General features: G+C 45.7%; 1 protein-coding gene across 2 annotated transcripts in view; it reads left to right on the forward strand.

The window, feature by feature from the left end:
• Window positions 1-16762, forward strand: part of Man2a1 (mannosidase, alpha, class 2A, member 1) — a 156345-nt gene that overhangs the window by 112608 nt on the left and 26975 nt on the right. For both annotated transcript variants that reach the window (NM_012979.2, XM_039083037.2), the window contains 3 exons: window positions 319-540; window positions 1598-1720; window positions 4113-4227. In NM_012979.2, the coding sequence (NP_037111.2) occupies window positions 319-540; window positions 1598-1720; window positions 4113-4227 (460 nt within the window). The remainder of the gene's footprint in view (window positions 1-318; window positions 541-1597; window positions 1721-4112; window positions 4228-16762) is intronic.

Consider the following 16762-nt stretch of genomic DNA (forward strand, 5'->3'; position numbering starts at 1 on the left):
TGGTCTATGTTAATTAAGCCCTTCCGTGCCTGGAGAGTTTCTCCCTGAAAACATCTGTTGAGAACACTGTAGGGCATTTCAAGGACGGTCATATAGTTTCATAGTTTCAAACATGAACGCCTTTGAAGGCTTCCAACCTGAGGTGATTAGACGCCTGGCTGGACTGAGGTGTGCACAACCTCACTAAGTTACTGAAGCATTTATAGAGCAACAGTATGTCCTCTTTCTAAGAACCCAGTCGGTGTTCTTACCACGAATATAAATGTTTTGCCTTCGGTAGATAACTTTTCTCTGTGGCCCCTTCTCCTGTCTTGAAAGGTCGCTTTTCTAGCTCATCTGCCACCGCTGGGACTGAAAGTGTACAAGATCTTAGAATCCCAGAGTTCAAGTTCACATCTGGCTGATTATTTCCTATATAACAATGACGGGCAAGCAGAAAGTGGAATATTCCACATGAAGAACATGGTAGATTCAGGAGATGCCATCACCATAGAGAATTCCTTCCTCACACTTGGGTTTGACCGATCTGGGCTGATGGAGGTATGTTCTGAAGGGTTGTGGCGAGCACAGATCTCACCGAGTTTCCTCTGTGTCCAGGATGGTGAAGAGTGGGGAAGCCCTCCAGGCAGGGCTGCAGCCGAAGCCGGGACACAGGGCTGCTCAGCAGCTGCCTACCTTCTGTGGTCCCCTGCGGCTCGAAGCATGGCTGGCAGCAGTGCTACTTGCCATACTTGTTAGCTAAGTGTGGTGGGTGGGAGTGTTTTGTGGGAACTGTGGAAGCAGTTTAACAGAATAAAATATCTGCTGGGAATAATGCAAAGTGAATTTTTAAGACTTTAATTCTGATATTTAGTTCACTCTTACTATGCTTTAAAAACATACTGGCCCATGCATATTGGAAGTTAAAATAAGTCTCCTACAGAAAATTTGAGAAGCGCAGGTCTAATTTCTTTATTCCTTGCTAAAGTGTAGTGCAGTGTTTTGTTCTGACTTTAAGGCTTTAAAATCTGAGGCCGACTATGAAATTTTGATCCTAACCAAATATTTGTCACGTGAGGAGCTTACTTAAGAGTTTTTGGTCTCACTCTGCTCCCTCTTTTTTTTTTTCTGAGACAAGATGAGACTATGTAGCCCAGGCTTGCCTTGAACTCATTAGTAAGCCCAGGCTACCCTTAAACTTAGACAGTCCTTCTGCTGTAGCCTTTCAAGCTACATGAGCATTTAAACATTTTTATGTGAATGCATGTTTTCTTTTCATGCATGTATACACCTGGATACCTGGCGTCTGAGACGGTTCAAAAGGCATCTGATTCCCGAGAACTGGGGTTGTCAGCGGTAGTGAGCTGCCAAGTGGGCACTGGAAGCAAACCCAGGCCCTCTGCAAGAGCAGCAACTGGGCTTAACACCTGCGCCATCGCTCTAGCCCTCCTTGAACACTTTTAGCCTATCTTGGGAGATTTTATTGTCGTTGTTCTTTTTTGAGCCTATCCACAGTCCCATTTGTTTTGTCTTAACTGCCTCTCCGTATCTTGGCTTTCTTCATGAGGTGGCATTTTGGTAATAAGTCTCTTTGTTTATCTTGTTTTGTAATCCTCAGAAAGTGAGAAGGAAAGAAGACAATAAACAGCAGGAACTGAAGGTGCAGTTCCTGTGGTACGGAACCACCAACAAAAGGGACAAGAGCGGTGCCTACCTCTTCCTGCCTGATGGGCAGGGCCAGGTGAGTATTGCGCATGCCCACTGGAACTGTGGCAGAGACAGGTTCTGTGCACATCGGTGCTGCGCATGCCCACTGGAACCGCGGCTGAGACAGGTGCTGGCGACAGAGATGAGAATGTCTCCCTAGTTTATCCTTGGACACGGATCAGCTCCAGGCTGTGGAATTGTATTTATTAAAGGTTGGCAGTTCACACTGGAAAGTTAGATGTGTCAGAGCTGGAATTCACTTAGGAACACACAAAGCATGTGTGTTCTCCACGGAGAAAGCTAATCTTGTAGACTTGGCTCCCGGGGAAGTGATTTGAGGAACCGCCTACCTGTGTAGCGCTGTGCAGACACAAAGTGCTCAGCCCTGTGGGGGAGACTGCTCACTGGAGCACCTCTCTTGAGTCCTTAGGGATTTGATAAACAGTTTTTCCTACTCTAGACTGTAAAACCAATGCCTGTAGTCTGGCGAATTTTGAAAATGTAGCGGATGTGAAGAAACAATTAAATTGATGGTAGTGTGCAGCCAGCCCCATGAGCATCAGTGCGCACATACGGACTCGATTTTCTCTTCTTTGAGCGTCTCCACATTTGAGCATCCCCCATTTTGAGTTTTTGTCTTACTACCTTTACATATTTTGGTTTTCATTTTTAACTCAATCTGATGGCACGTGCTTTGGAGGTATAGTTTTGTGTTTCAGAGTCTCCTTAAGCCCCCACTTGTCCCACTTCCTCACTGGAGTGACTTGGGATCGGCTTTCTTTGCAGTTCTCTTCACGCAGTCCTGAGTATTTCTGGGGAAGCCGAGCAGAGGCTTTTTTTTGGGGGGGGTCGTGTATAAAGCCAGACTCTAAGGATTTTCTGTCTACCGATTCTCTTGCCTCTGGACGGCCTGGAGAAAAGTTCATTTCCACCGGCCCGTGTCTCAGAGCTCTGGCCCAAACTCAGAGAATTAGCCCTGTAAAGCAGTCTTATAACACGCCCCCCCCCCAAAAAAATCCTGTTTCCCCGACCTCAGGATACATTAATCTCCTTGATGCTTTGTTGCTTAGTGACTAACCTTTCTTCTGAGCAAGTTATTTTTCTTCTGAAGTTTACCGAAGCCACACACTAAAATGATTGAATTTTTAGGGATGATATAGGCCGCCCTGAGGAGGTTTGATTGTTTATGTTCATGTCAGTGAGAAATTGCAGGGGAATAGGCGGGGAAGCTTACTCCTAAGCTATTTGGATGTCTCACTTAATAGTTTCTTAAATTATATAATTATTGGCTCAGAGTCTTTGTTTTAAGAAATTTCTTTCTCTCTCCTTCCTTCCTTCCTTCCTTCCTTCCTTCCTTCCTCCCTTTCTTTTTTTAAATTAAGAATTGGTTTCATTATGTTGCCCAGGCTGACTTCCAACTCTTGATCTACCTGCCTCAGCCTCCAACCATAAATATGGGATATTATGTCTGGAAAAATAGTAATTAAATTAAATATCTGTAATCCAAATGAAAATAATAAGGAGATATTATAAAGGACAAAGTAAAAGTATTGCAACATCAGGGAAGGAGATAGCTGATTACGTCAGAAGAGAGTAGGTACCCAGAAACCTCCTTCCTGCCTCCCTCCCCTCTACCCACCTTCTAGATGCATGGTAGCTTTGCAAAAGGGCTTTGTAAATGGTACATATTTTATTAGCTTTAGTACGTTTTTCTATGGGTGAGGAGAACCACACGGTTCTGAGAGTCTCTTACTGCTCAAGAGTCCTGCATTGAAAGCAGTGCTTCACGCTCCGTTGAGCGGAAATAAGCAATGCTTACTTAGATGCTTTGAGTTTAGTCTGACATCACATAAAGTGTGGGCTTTATTCCCTAATTTTCTGGATGCTAAATAATGAAATCTAAACCAATGATTTCCAAGTTCTTAAGTTTGCTCTCTGTTCAGCCACCTCTTCCTGCCAAAGGGCAGAGTGGTTCTAAGTTCAGTAAGCCTCACTGCGTAAACTGTACGTGAGTCTCGAATCCAATCTGCTCAGCCCCGACATGTACCCACCCATCTTGGCAACAGGAGGACCGGGTCACAGGTGCTGGCTTGGGAGATATCACAACTAAGAATGATCTCATTTCCAATAAATAACTACACGGGTAGTAGAAGAGTATAGGTTATAATGTTTGTAAATGAGGAGAACGTTTGTAGATTATCTAAGGCCAATCAAATTGTAAGCGTTTGCAAATAAAGGCTTTATGTAAGAATAACATCTTACCATATGTCTATTGTTTATATCCTGTGTATTCTGATAAATTATAAGTTTCCATGTCCAGTTATGAGTTTTGAGCTGTACGAATGTGTCATTTCACACAATATTCCTAAACTCAGGAAAGTTTAGAAACCAAAGTGTTTTTGCTAAAAATGTCCTTTCCTCTTCAGCCCTATGTTTCCCTGAGAACACCCTTTGTCAGAGTGACACGTGGAAGGATCTACTCAGACGTGACCTGCTTCCTTGAACACGTTACTCACAAGGTCCGGCTGTACCACATACAGGGTAAGAAAACGGTGCGGCCGTCAAACACGCACACTTGCGGGTGGAGTCCTACTTTTCTTCTGCCTTTCTTACCGAACTGAGTTGTCTAGAGACAATGGAATCTTTGGAATTGACTCTGTACCCCCGAGCCTGACTTCCGGCATCATCTTTGCCTTCGGATGGTGGGAATGGCGAAGCCTTCTCATCTGCTAGGCTGCCATTCATCCTTCCCCATCTCCTCCTTCCTCATGAGAGCTGACTCAGTCATGAGCTTCCCAGTCAGAAACCTTATGTTGGAGACCTGAAAGCCGTCCGGTATTTAGGTGTGGTTTTACACAGGAGAACATGAGCGTTGTTACTAACCAGACCAGTGACTTACTGGCTTCAACCGTCTTAGAAGAGTCTTCATTGGTTCGTTACTTGCAGTTGTCCTGCTGTTCCTAGGCTGAAGGGAACCGGGAAGGAGAACATTGCACCCCTGCCTCTTCAGATGGGTAGGAACGCCACCAGCTGACCCCGACTGTTGTAAAGCATGGCTTATTTCTAGGTCATGGGGGAAAGGCATCACTCTCACAGACTTTATTAGCTACCCAATGCTCAGTTTCTTGACTTCACAGTCTGAACTTAGTCTTGCATTCATTTAATTATGTCATTTCATATTTTACTAGTTTTGCTTTTTTTCTCGGCTACTAGTCATGCTCAGTTTCTTTTTTCCTCCTCGGAGCTCTTGGGAGCTCTTCCAATCCATCCATGCAAGCCCTCTAGAGTCGGGAAAACTAACACGAGGCAGGACCTTGGTGTCCAACTGTGACTTCTGTGCTACAGAATTACCATTCACCACAGGAAAGCCTGTGACTATAAAATAGCCCTTGTCTGAGTTTCCCAAAACCTTCAGTAGGTCCGGAAGGGTGGGGGATCACATTGGCCATTTTCAATGATTCACTCCCGGAAGCTCTAACGTCACATTTTCAGCCACTTCATATTAATGGGTGAGAAAAAGCACCATGCATGAAAGTACACATGCGACTTTTGTTTTCCTTATAACATAGACACTTGCATACTCGCAACTATAACCCAGGTTACTTGAGAGGCTGAGTCAGGGGGATTGCAACTTTAAACAAAGGCCTACGTAAATTAGTGAGGCCTTGTCTCAAAGCAAGGAAAGCCTAGGGCTGGAGTGAGCAGTGGAATGGTGACCCAGCACGTGTCAGATCCTAGTAGCGCGGATCTTCTCTCCTGCTGCTGGTGGCTGGGACTTTGCCTGCTGTCATAGACCAGCCGCTGACTCGGAACGTAATCCGCTCTGACGTGCCTGCCTCCTTCTGCCAAGGAACTGTGCTGTCACAACTAAGTGGCTGTCATCTTTCCTGCACCTTTGCTCTTTCCTACTCCTGGCAGCAGCCCTGTCCAGACTGACCGGCGTCTTGGCAGCAGGAGCTGGGCCTCTGCGTTCACCTGGCAACTGCCAGCTCCCTGTCAGCGTCCATTTCCATTGCTGGCCTGAGTTCTCCTCTGTTCTCTGCTGGGTTCTGTCCTTTTTAGTTCCTAGTATCTCCTCCTGGACTGTGCTCTCTCTCTCTCTCTCTCTCTCTTTCTTTCTCTCTCTCTCCCCCCTCCTGGATTGTGCCCCACCCCTCTCCTCCTGAATTGTGCTCCCTCTCCTCCTGAATTGTGTGCGTGCGCTCTCTCCCTCCCTCTCTCTCTCTCTCTCTCTCTCTCTCTCTCTCTCTCTCTCTCTCTCTTTCCTCCTGGATTGTGCGCGCGCTCTCTCTCTCTCTCTCTCTCTCTCTCTCTCTCTCTCTCTCTCCTCCTGGACTGTGCTCCCTCTCCTCCTGGACTGTGCTCCCTCTCCTCCAGGACTGTGCTCCCTCTCCTCCTGGACTGTGCTCCCTCTCTTCCTGGACTGTGCTCCCTCTCCTCCTGGACTGTGCTCCCTCTCCTCCTGGACTGTGCTCCCTCTCCTCCTGGACTGTGCTTCCTCTCCTCCTGGACTGTGCTCCCTCTCCTCCTGGACTGTGCTCCCTCTCCTCCTGGACTGTGCTTCCTCTCCTCCTGGACTGTGCTCCCTCTCCTCCTGGACTGTGCTCCCTCTCCTCCTGGACTGTGCTCCCTCTCCTCCTGGACTGTGCTCCCTCTCCTCCTGGACTGTGCTCCCTCTCCTCCTGGACTGTGCTCCCTCTCCTCCTGGACTGTGCTCCCTCTCCTCCTGGACTGTGCTCCCTCTCCTCCTGGATTGTGCTCCTTCTCCTCCTTGTTCCGGTTCAGGTGCCCAGCTTTTGGCAGTGCTGCAGTGGGCAGGTTCCTCTCACTGCCAAACTGAACAGCCTTGCACGTCAGCATCCGCTGGGGTCTGGTTCTTGACCTAGGCTCACCTTTACTCAGCATTCATAATTTATTCACTTAGTTGCTACATAAGTATTTCTAAATCTAGGAGTATAATTTCTTGCCAGTTCTTGAAATCTCTGGAAGTCTGGCCTCTAGGGAATGGAGGTACTCTTAAAATAAACTGGTTTTTTGAATAGGGCACAAACAATATTGACATAGGTTTTTGTTTTTGCTTTTGTTTTAATGCAAACTCAGTGTTGCCTCTGGATTTCTCCATGGGTAGAATAAACTTGTGATGACACATTTTTGTGCCACTATTAGATTTTTGTTGCTCAAAAGCAGGAGGGTTTGGAAATGTGTTCAGAAGGACAGGTGAGGTAAATGTGAAGTTAGCTGAGAGCGCTTTTCTGAGTGAGCTTCGTTTTAACCCTGAAGTCAGCAAACAGAGACGTGAAGTGACAGATAAACCTTGCTTCATCTTGCCCTGAGCATTTGTGGGGTTTTGTTTTGCTGTTTTGTTTGCTTGCTCTCTTTTTATTCTACAATGGAAGTGGTTGGGTGGGAGATGAGACACCTGAATCGTCTAAAAGGCTTTTTCCTAAACCATATCACCTCCCACATCTGAGGTTGACCTCCTCTCAGTGAGTTTGCCTCTCAGAAGCGATTAGCCACACGCAGGAGACACTGAGCCTTTCTTTTCCCCTTGGTCTCTGTGACCCACTCCTGTCTGAGTTGCTGTTCCATTGTCTTCAAGGACTCTTCATGTAGGTTTTGGTTCACTGAGGTTTTCATGAAGTCACTTAAAGCTTGAAGTAGGAATGTGCAGTCTTCAAGTGGATGATATTTGGGGTTTAAAATATGATGAAGTTTCTAGGTGTTTAAAAAACACCCAGGAATCCTTGAATATGCTACAGTGTGGCTTCCTGAGTTAACAGGTATTTAGATGACTAAATGCTCAGTCAACAGGTCAGTTTCTTATGTAGGAAGAGAACTACAGGCAGTGTGTCTGTTTCTATGGACTGAGTCTTAGCTAATATTTTAAAGTACCAAGAGACACCTCAGGTTTAACCTCCCGAGCTGTTTCTGTATCAAGGCTAATTCCCTGCCCTCTCCAACGTGCCCAGCGTACTGGACAAGTATTAACGAATGAAGCCTGTTTGTTATTAGCACCAAGATTCTTTTCAATTTAAATTTTTATCAATGTTTTCTTTTTTAATATTTACTTTAAGTTTTGTGAACACACACGTACACATGGGTGGTGGTGTTTGCAGGGTCCAGAAGAGGGCGATGGATCCCTGGACCTCAGTGTTACAGGCTGAGACCAGTGCTTGGGTCCTTGCAAGAGCAGTGTATTCTCTTAGCCACTGAGCAGGGTCTCTAGCCCCTTTATTAAGATTTTTAAGTTAGCATACAATGTAATGGTTTTCCTTACAGCATTTCGAACAAGTACCAAATTAATGAGATGGGAAGTAATGGGGTTACTAATACTGTTTTCTCATGTGCACGCCATTGTATCGGGTTGATATCTGTTAGTTTTACAACATATTTTATTATCGTTTAGCAACACTGACTAATAGAAAGTTCATCTTACAAATTGTCTCTTAACTGATAGTCTGGGTTCAGTATTCAGTTTAATGAACTAGTCTTTCCCAACTATGCAGAGCTGACCAGAGAACCTCTCAGTCCCCCGTGTGGGTCCCACCGGCTTTTTCCATAACGTAACTTCTGTCGAGAGCATAAATCAGACACTTTCGGCTTTCACCGACCAGTTGGGGGTTACTGATTGTGAGAACGACGGAGTGGAGAGGCCTTGGTACAGCCCCCAGCCGGATTGAACTATGGTCTATTTACGTTCGCCGTAGATTTGGAAAATAGCTAGTTCAGTTGAAGGCTCACTGTTCCTTAAAGTCACTTAGTTATTCACATACACCACGTTTAAGGGCTGGAGAAGTGGCTCACCAGGTAAGAGCAGTGGCTGTTCTCGCAGAGGACCCAAGTTCAAAGACCAGCACTCACGCGGGTGGCTCAGAACATCCCTAACTCCAGATGGAGGGAATCTCTTCTCACCTCCTCAGGCACTTCGTGCCTGTGGCAGGCAGGCAGGCAGGCAGGCAGGCAGGCAGGCAGACAGGCAGACGGAAAACACACACACACATACACACACACACACACACACACACACACACACACACACACACACACACACAAGAACTAAATTTTAAGAAAACCAAATAGGTTTGTCTTTTCAGTATCTCTCTCACGTCACATTCAGAAGGGTTCTGGAAGAAATCTCAAAGGAAATCCTATGCTCACGAACTTTGAAAAATCAAGACCAGCACAGCTCCAGCCCTGTCTGATGAAATTCTTTGATTTCGGGGTGGGGAGTGACTAAGAAATCCATTTATAACCCGCACAACTTAATCTGATACCCCTTGGAACCATTCGGCGTCATCTTCTAGAAGATTCATTTGTGGGAAAATGACATTTTCTCTGGACACGGATGGGGAGTAAGAATTGATTTGCCTATGCATTAGGCTGACGCTTGAAGCTTCCTCGTGTTCCCCTTCTGATGGAGATAGTATATGACCCGAGCATGTGAGGTGTTTGAGACTGAACAGCTACAGGACCAGCATAGCGATCGGCCAGCGGTGTGGCCAACTAAAACTCCACCTCTTTCTAGTTGTATTTATTCCGCTTCTTTAACGCCCCAGTTCTCTGACATCAACTGCACTTTGATAAATTAGGTTGCTATGGGTTACCAGCACATCACGTATATTTTCGCTGGCAACAGGTTTAGGTCGTAAATCCATTAAATGTCCTCCGTCCAGCTCCCTGCTGCCTGGAGGCTGCGTTTTCCTGGACAGGTGGTTGTGAATGAGTGAGAATGTGTGTGGGAGCCATGTTTCAGCCTTAGGAGAAATATCTGAAGTGCAGTATTTTTTTTCTCTTTTCAACAACATATCGTGACAGTACTACATACGTGTAATGGGTCTTGCTAAAGGAAAGCAAGCTGCCCCAGGCAAACATGTAATGGATGCCGTTTAAAGCCCAAGAGGGGAGTCCTTTGACCCAGAAGGCTGGGGATATCCTGGACTGCTGTAACCCGGAAGCAGAGGGCTCAGGCCTCTGGGCAGTTCTGAGGCAGTTTATGTAAAACCCAGTGGCTTCATTAGGATGCTTGCCCTTTAGAGGCTCAGGATGGCCTTCCCCTGGTGAAACGGGTAAGGTATAACAATTGAGGATGAGGAAGCCCAGTCCTGGTGCAAACCCTTCCTGTGACTTCTCAGAAGGCCATACAACCCTTTGGACTTATCCCTTAAGTTCTTGGTAAAATAACTCTCTTAATCTGTAGAAAGCGCACAGGGCTAACTGAGTCATCGGAGTCTTCCTAAACCTCAGGAGCTATGAGATCCCCTGTGCCTGACTGCTCATTCTGAAGTTGTCTGCTAAGGCTGCCTGAGTTGGGGGCCTTCAGCCCTGGGGTCCGCCCCTCGTAACCAAGACCTCAGAGTTTTACTGAAGTTGTTTCCTATTTGTATAAAATGGTTCCCGAGAATTTTGAAATGGCTTACAATCAATCTCCTGCTTCCCCAGAGCTATATTCTGTATTTAGTGTAAGAGTGAGAAGCATCAAGTTGGCTAAGCAGACCTAGGTAATTAAAGCATTTTTGGACTATAATGTGCAATTGCCTGCTTAAGGACTTTTTCCTTTTAATTGGATCTTTTAAAAATTGAAATAAGTCAGTGTGTGTGGAACCTGATTATTCCCCACGGGCCTGCGAGGGAAGCTGTTTTAAGGGTCCGTAGGTATATTCTGCTTACACCAGTTCAGACTCGGGCTGCCTCGGCTGCCTTGGTGGAACTGCCACATCGGACAGGGCCCCCGAGCAGGGAAATGGCGCCCCTGGTCAGTGTGTGCTTCGCTTAACCCTGATTCTTGGTCCCAGCATCAGAAGTGCCTAAGAAGTGCGGATACACGGTTCCTCGCTCTAAGTCTGCAGTGGTGACAGCTGCAGAGTCCACATTGGGGGCTTTAGTGGGGATAAGTGAGTTATGATACAGGAAGCCGGGTGACCTCGTAAGTGCCATAGTCATTCAAGAGACAGAGTGAGCCGGACAAATTGCATAATTTGTATTTCAAATATAAAAATGACCCAAGAATGGTCATTGGAGTTAAGAGAGTTGGAAGATCTGCTGCAGGGGTGAGTTTTAGGGTGGTGGGTCTTGGCAAAACATCGAGATGGGCAGAAAGAAAGGAAAAGAAAAGGGGGTTGGTTAGGTCAAACCTTGTTTCCTACACAAAGGACTCTGTGTCGCCTATGTGATTTTTAAATTGATACACTATTTTATTTGCATATTCAACCAAGTGCGAAGTACGTCATTTTGCTTAACATTGATGTTTAAAAATAGACATGCCCACAAGTGGCAATTCATCGCACAGTCATGAATTTTCAAGGAGGTTGTACAAACTGTTCCCTGGCGGTCCCCATTCCACATCTCCATTTTCTTCTTCTTGTCCTCTTCGCATTCTGTGTCCCCATGGGATATATCCTAATACTGGTCCCCATGGGATATATCCTGATACTGAATTTTTGTGTTTGAGAGTCTCGTTTGTTCTTGACTTTTCGTAACTTCTCTGAGACTGTAATCCTGTCTGTTGAGTGTGAATGTGTGCACAGATGTCTGAAGGTTAAAAACTCATCCTTCAGCTCTAAGTGTTATGTCTTCCTGGGTTGAGTTATTGCAACAATGTAAATAATACATTACTGTTTTGAGAATTTGTTTTATAAACTTTAATGGAAATGTTTCTCTCGGTGAATTGGACCTTTTGGTTTTCTTAAGTACCAGATGCAAAGGTGGTTTACTTATATAGATTAGAAGCTGGTAATGGGGTGAAAAGGGTATAGGACAATCATTTAATACCGAACCCCTTCTTAGTCAGGCACTGTAGGTCCCAAAATGACTATCAAAACATTTTTTGGTTAGTTATTTTAACAATCACGTGCCTGTCAACCTGATTGGGTATCCCTTCCATTTTGTTAAGGGCAAACAGTTGAAAAATATGTTTGACAGAAGTATTTGATAGTTGTTTACAAATCTAATCAGACACCAATATCTCAAATTATATTTGCTCAGCACCCATGTGAGTGGGAATGGGTGAGAAGTGTGCTTCAGTTCCACACTACCTACTCTCCCTCCTTCCTTCCTTCTTCCTCCCTCCCTTCTTTGTGTCTCCTAGTGTGCAAGTAGGGAGAAGTATTATTAAAAGTGGTAGAAAAGGAAGGTTTGCAGGCTTGTGTCGCTATGTGGCAGGATTGTTTTGAACAGATGAACATGTCCGATTGCTCAGTCTCTCTCAGCGCAGACAGAGATGAGGGAGGGGAGACAGACACAGAGAAGTCACAGTGTTTCCTGATCCTCGAGGAGGTAGGGTGACGTAGATGTCCCATCTGTGGATGAGCGCTCTCAGTCACTCAGGACCAGTCAGCACTTTATTATAAGTCTCTGCATGGACCAGGAGCCACTGCTATGAAAAGCTTCTCTGATCACGGGCAAGAGCAGCATGAATTTATGAACAGTAACACAAATATTTAGAAGTCAATTTAACATGACAACAAGGCAAAGCAACGACTAAATCTAGGGCCCATGGCCTCCCTTACTATGATCTCTGACTCTATTTACAGCATCAGGCGTGCATTTCCTTCTGTGGAGCAATCTTAGAAAAGAGTGGTTAGTGTTCTGGTTTCCCATAAGTGTCAACGTGCACATCCAGGTCATTAGAGAGGAGAAGTCTCAATCTTATTGACATAAGATTGGTGTGAACATGTCTGAATTAGTGACATAGAAGCCCACTGTGGGTGGCACCATTCCTTAGGAAGGTCATCCTTGTCCGTGGGTGTGTCCATGAGTGTGTGCATGTCCCTCGGTGGTGGATTGTACCTGCAAGTACAGTATAAAATAAACTCTTGCCTGGAAGGTTTTTTTGGTTTTTTTTGGGGGGGGGGCAGTCAGAGTATTTTATCTTAGCAACAGAAAAGTAATTAGAATGCCACCATAAATAGTCTTGCGACTAACGTACCAGTGGGCACCCCTTGCCTGCTAGTCAGTGTTGTAACATGTGGGGGTCAACACTGCTAAAATGATTGATGTCGGTTCTCCCCCAGGCACCTGTATAGCGCCTTCCAGTACTGTGAAAGCGAGGCAGCAGGGAGAGTTTCCTGGCCAGTTCATGATCACTTTCTCTATATCCTGCAATGAAAGTCTGTAGCGTCTTCAGTAATCTATGGTGGGCAACCAAGAGCAATGGCAGCATCTCCCTTAATAAACTACTTTCAGTGCCCCAATTCTGGTTTCCTGGTTTGCACACATACTCCAGGTTAAATACATAGCTCTACACCTAGACAAACAATAGATTTGAAGCTATGGTCCACATAGGAACATGTGACTTTTCTTAGTTGGGTACAGGCCACATGCCCTCATCCTTTCTTGACCTAATCACAGGGTGAGGGCCTCTTATAAGATACTGGATTCTTGCTGGGAAGTGTTCAAGGCTCTCTTGATTTTTATTCTAAACCCTTTCCTCTCAGTAGATTTCCTCTGATTGGATGTGGCAAAAGTGCTCTCTGATTTAGCAGAATCTCTCCCTTGGGGAAAAAAACTATGCTGTGTATTTCAGAACTGTGCAATGAGATGACGTGGAGAGGCCAACACCGTCTGTTCAGCACCACGTAGATTTGGCAAAGACAAGGGGCATAGGGTGTGGGCAGGAGGGAATGCAAGCGAGCAGAGGCGGTAGGTGGAAACATCCTCTCTGCTGATCAGAACTGATCCCCCACCCCCTACCGTCATGCAGAGTCTTTACACCTCTGCATACTCCCCTTGCCTTACCTTCCACAGAGGCAGAATAAGATGGCCTCCAGCTTTGCTCTCTCAAGGAAGATGTATCTTAGGTCACTAAGCTAATTCTAAGCAAATATTAAACAGTCAAGGCTTCCTCTGTCTTGTTCCCATCCTCCTGACCTATTCAGTGGGGAGGCCCTGAGGATACCAGCACTGTTTGTCTGTCCATCTAAAGCCACTATTTGAAAGTTAAAAATGTGACTGGACCTCCCACTGGCAACCCATTGTGCTCTTGGTGTGTAGGAAAACATCCTTTCCTTCCAAGTGCTGTAATGTACTTTTATGCATTACGCATACAAACTCTGCTGGATAGAGAGCTGCCCCATTCTTGTCCTTTGCAGCACTGTGCCCGCAGCATGGTGGTTTTCTAGTCATTTCCCTCTTGACAGACATCTGTATGTACTCTTAGAAGTGGTAGTCAGAGGATATGCAGGTGTATGCGTCTGGTACTACCGTGGGCTCCTCTCAGCTCTGAGGTGGCGAGGGTCACTCCTGGGCCTCTTGGCTGAGATGGCATTCAGTGCAGTCAGTAGGAACTGTGGAAAAGAGCCTGTGCCTGGAGTCATTTTTAAATAAACCTCATTATAAAAGGCTTGCAAATGAAAACCACCAGAATTAACCAGATCCAAAGACTATACAACTCACTGAACCTATACAGTTAGAGTAGCCAAGTCTTAAAATACGTATTATTTTCTTGACTTCTAAGGAAAGAGGTCTTTTAAAATTAGAGCTTGGCTGCTATTGGATGTCTCCTGAGAGGCTCTGCCAGAGCCCTGCTGATACAGATGAGGATGCTTGCAGCCAACCCTTGGACTGAACAAGGAGACCCCAGTGGAGGAGTTAGAGAAAAGACTGAAGGAGCAAAGGGGTTTCCAATACTATAGAAAGAACAGCAATATCAACCAACCAGACCCCACCAGAGCTCCCAGGGACTAAACCACCAACCAAAGAGTACATGAAGGGACCCATGGCTGCAGCTGCATATGTAGCAGAGGATAGCATTGTCAGGCATCAATAGGAGGAGAAGTCCTTGGTCCTGTGAGGGCTTATTTCCCCAGTGTAGGGGAATGCCAGGGTGCTGAGGTGGGAGTGGGTGGATGGGAGGGGGAGTATCCTCATAGAAGCAAGTGGGGGTGTATGAGGGGGTAACATTAGAAATGTAAATACATAAAATATCCAAGAAAAATAAAAAATTAAAAAAAAATAGAGCTTGGGGCTGTTTTGTAAAGAGGCTTCGGTGCTGGCAAGCCTTAGCCCTTAACTAGATTTCAGTAGGCTGCTCTCATTGGATCAGCTCAGCCTCTACTCCCCTTTCCTGTCCCCTTTCCTCCCTCCTCCCCTTTCTCTCCCCCTTCCCTCACCCTCTCTGGCTCTCCTCACCCTTCATCTAAACTCTTTCTCCTCAGCCACTGCAAGCATGGTTTCCTCTCCCAGACCTCTCCCGTAGAACAGTTTCACCTCCCCAGTCACTGGTCTGCTGGAAACATGGTGACTAAGAAGTGTAGCTGAGATGCCTCGGTACTGTTAGCAAGTGACTTCCTCCGAGGCTGAGGGTCAGGGTTAAATATGGTGTCAGTAAGTGTCCATGCCAGCTGACTCCTCCCATGCCCTCCAGGTTGTGCCGTTCAGTCAGCAGACCTTCCAGCAGGCCTGTACACTGCCAGGAGCCCACATTCACGGGTGTGCTTGCCCGTGACGAAAATCGCTATTTTTTCGTTTTTCCAGATATTTTCACCTTCTCTCACGCCAATCCGGTTTCTTCCCATGCCAGATTATTTCTGTTTGATGAGGGATGTGTCTTTCTTTCTTTCTTGGTTATTTCCATTGAGCGGTGAGTCAGCCCTTAGTGTGCTCAGAGATTAGAAACAGGATGTAAGGATGGTGCGTAAGGTAGCTTGTCTGTGAAAAGACACAGTGCAGAGGCTCAAGTCTGCCTTACACCCGGACAGCAGCTCAGGGAGAGACCTGCTGGCCTGTTGGTTGGTTTGTGCACTGCTTCTTAAGCGCCTCTCATCTGGCTTTGTGTTGATAAGGACAAGCACCCTCTGCTCTTCTTTCCAGCAAAAGGGCAAAGTCTTAGCACTAACTTCTCTCTCTCGTGGCTGCCCCCCAGCTGCAGCTTTGCTCCTCCCTCGTCAAAGGACCAACCTTGTCCTGAAACATTTTTCTTTCTCAAGATTACAGAAAACCCACAAGAACCTAGAAGGCCCTGGTTGTACAAGCCAGAGAGACCCTCTTTGGTATATTAGCTTTCTTCCTGCCACTTACTGTAGAGAGCACAGACCAGCGGCCCTAATCGGCCTCGGGGGTGATCTCTAGTCAACCCTCTGCCCTCTCAGGAGGAGCTCAGGGAACTGGTGACACAGCAGACCAGGTTGGCAGTCCTCCGTCCTAGCCATACTTACAGGTTATCTCTTTGAGGACTCTGGTGTACTGACTTGCTTTTATTGCAGTCACAGGATTTTTGTTATTGTTTTTCCATAGTAGGCATTTCAAGTTTGAACTTAGTTTAGAAGACTACCCTGCTTCGGAATTTCAATCAATGCCTTGCAGATTTGTGAATGAACGTAGGGCTCTCTTTTAAGGGGCATGAAGTATTTGTTGCCACAACAGGATCTGAGCACAGGATTGAGCTTGAGAAAGATGACTTTCTCAATGGAATAATTTATCATTGCCAGAGGTAGCATGAAATTATTAATTTTTCCCTTAAAGCATGTTCTTTGTAAATGTTTTCTGGAGAGACATGAATTGAAATTAATGATATTCTCTCTTGTTAGGACTTCATTTTACTTCATGAATTCTTTTGACCCCCAAGAGAATATCTAATCTAGAGAGAAGGAAAGATAAAAGTCCAGCAGAAATCCTTCAGGCACTGCCAGTGAGCTGGAGTTAGCTTCCTGTCGCCATCTGTGCTCCTCCAAGCTACATGAGCACTTTCATTTTTGTTGGGGATCTAATTTTGAGGGTTCGGTGCTGGAGATTGAACTTGGGGCCACACTTATGCTAACTACATGCTCTACTACTGAGCTGCACCGCACGCAAGCCTCGTGTTATATAGTTGTGTATCTTACGTTCATTCCATTTCCACATGCATTTTATTTTAGCTTAAAAAACATTCCAGTTTCTGTAAACATAATAAAAGTAATGTTTGCATTCAGAGTGTATATCAGAGCTCAAAGAAGATTGTATTGTATTATGTAACACACACTCTCTCTCTCTCTCACACACACACACACACACACACACACACTCATTCATTCAACTTAGATTGTATTGTAGTATGTAACACACACACTTGCACACACATACACACAGCACATACACACACACA

This window comes from Rattus norvegicus, chromosome 9, assembly GCF_036323735.1.
Source record: "Rattus norvegicus strain BN/NHsdMcwi chromosome 9, GRCr8, whole genome shotgun sequence".
Lineage (NCBI taxonomy): Eukaryota > Metazoa > Chordata > Mammalia > Rodentia > Muridae > Rattus > Rattus norvegicus.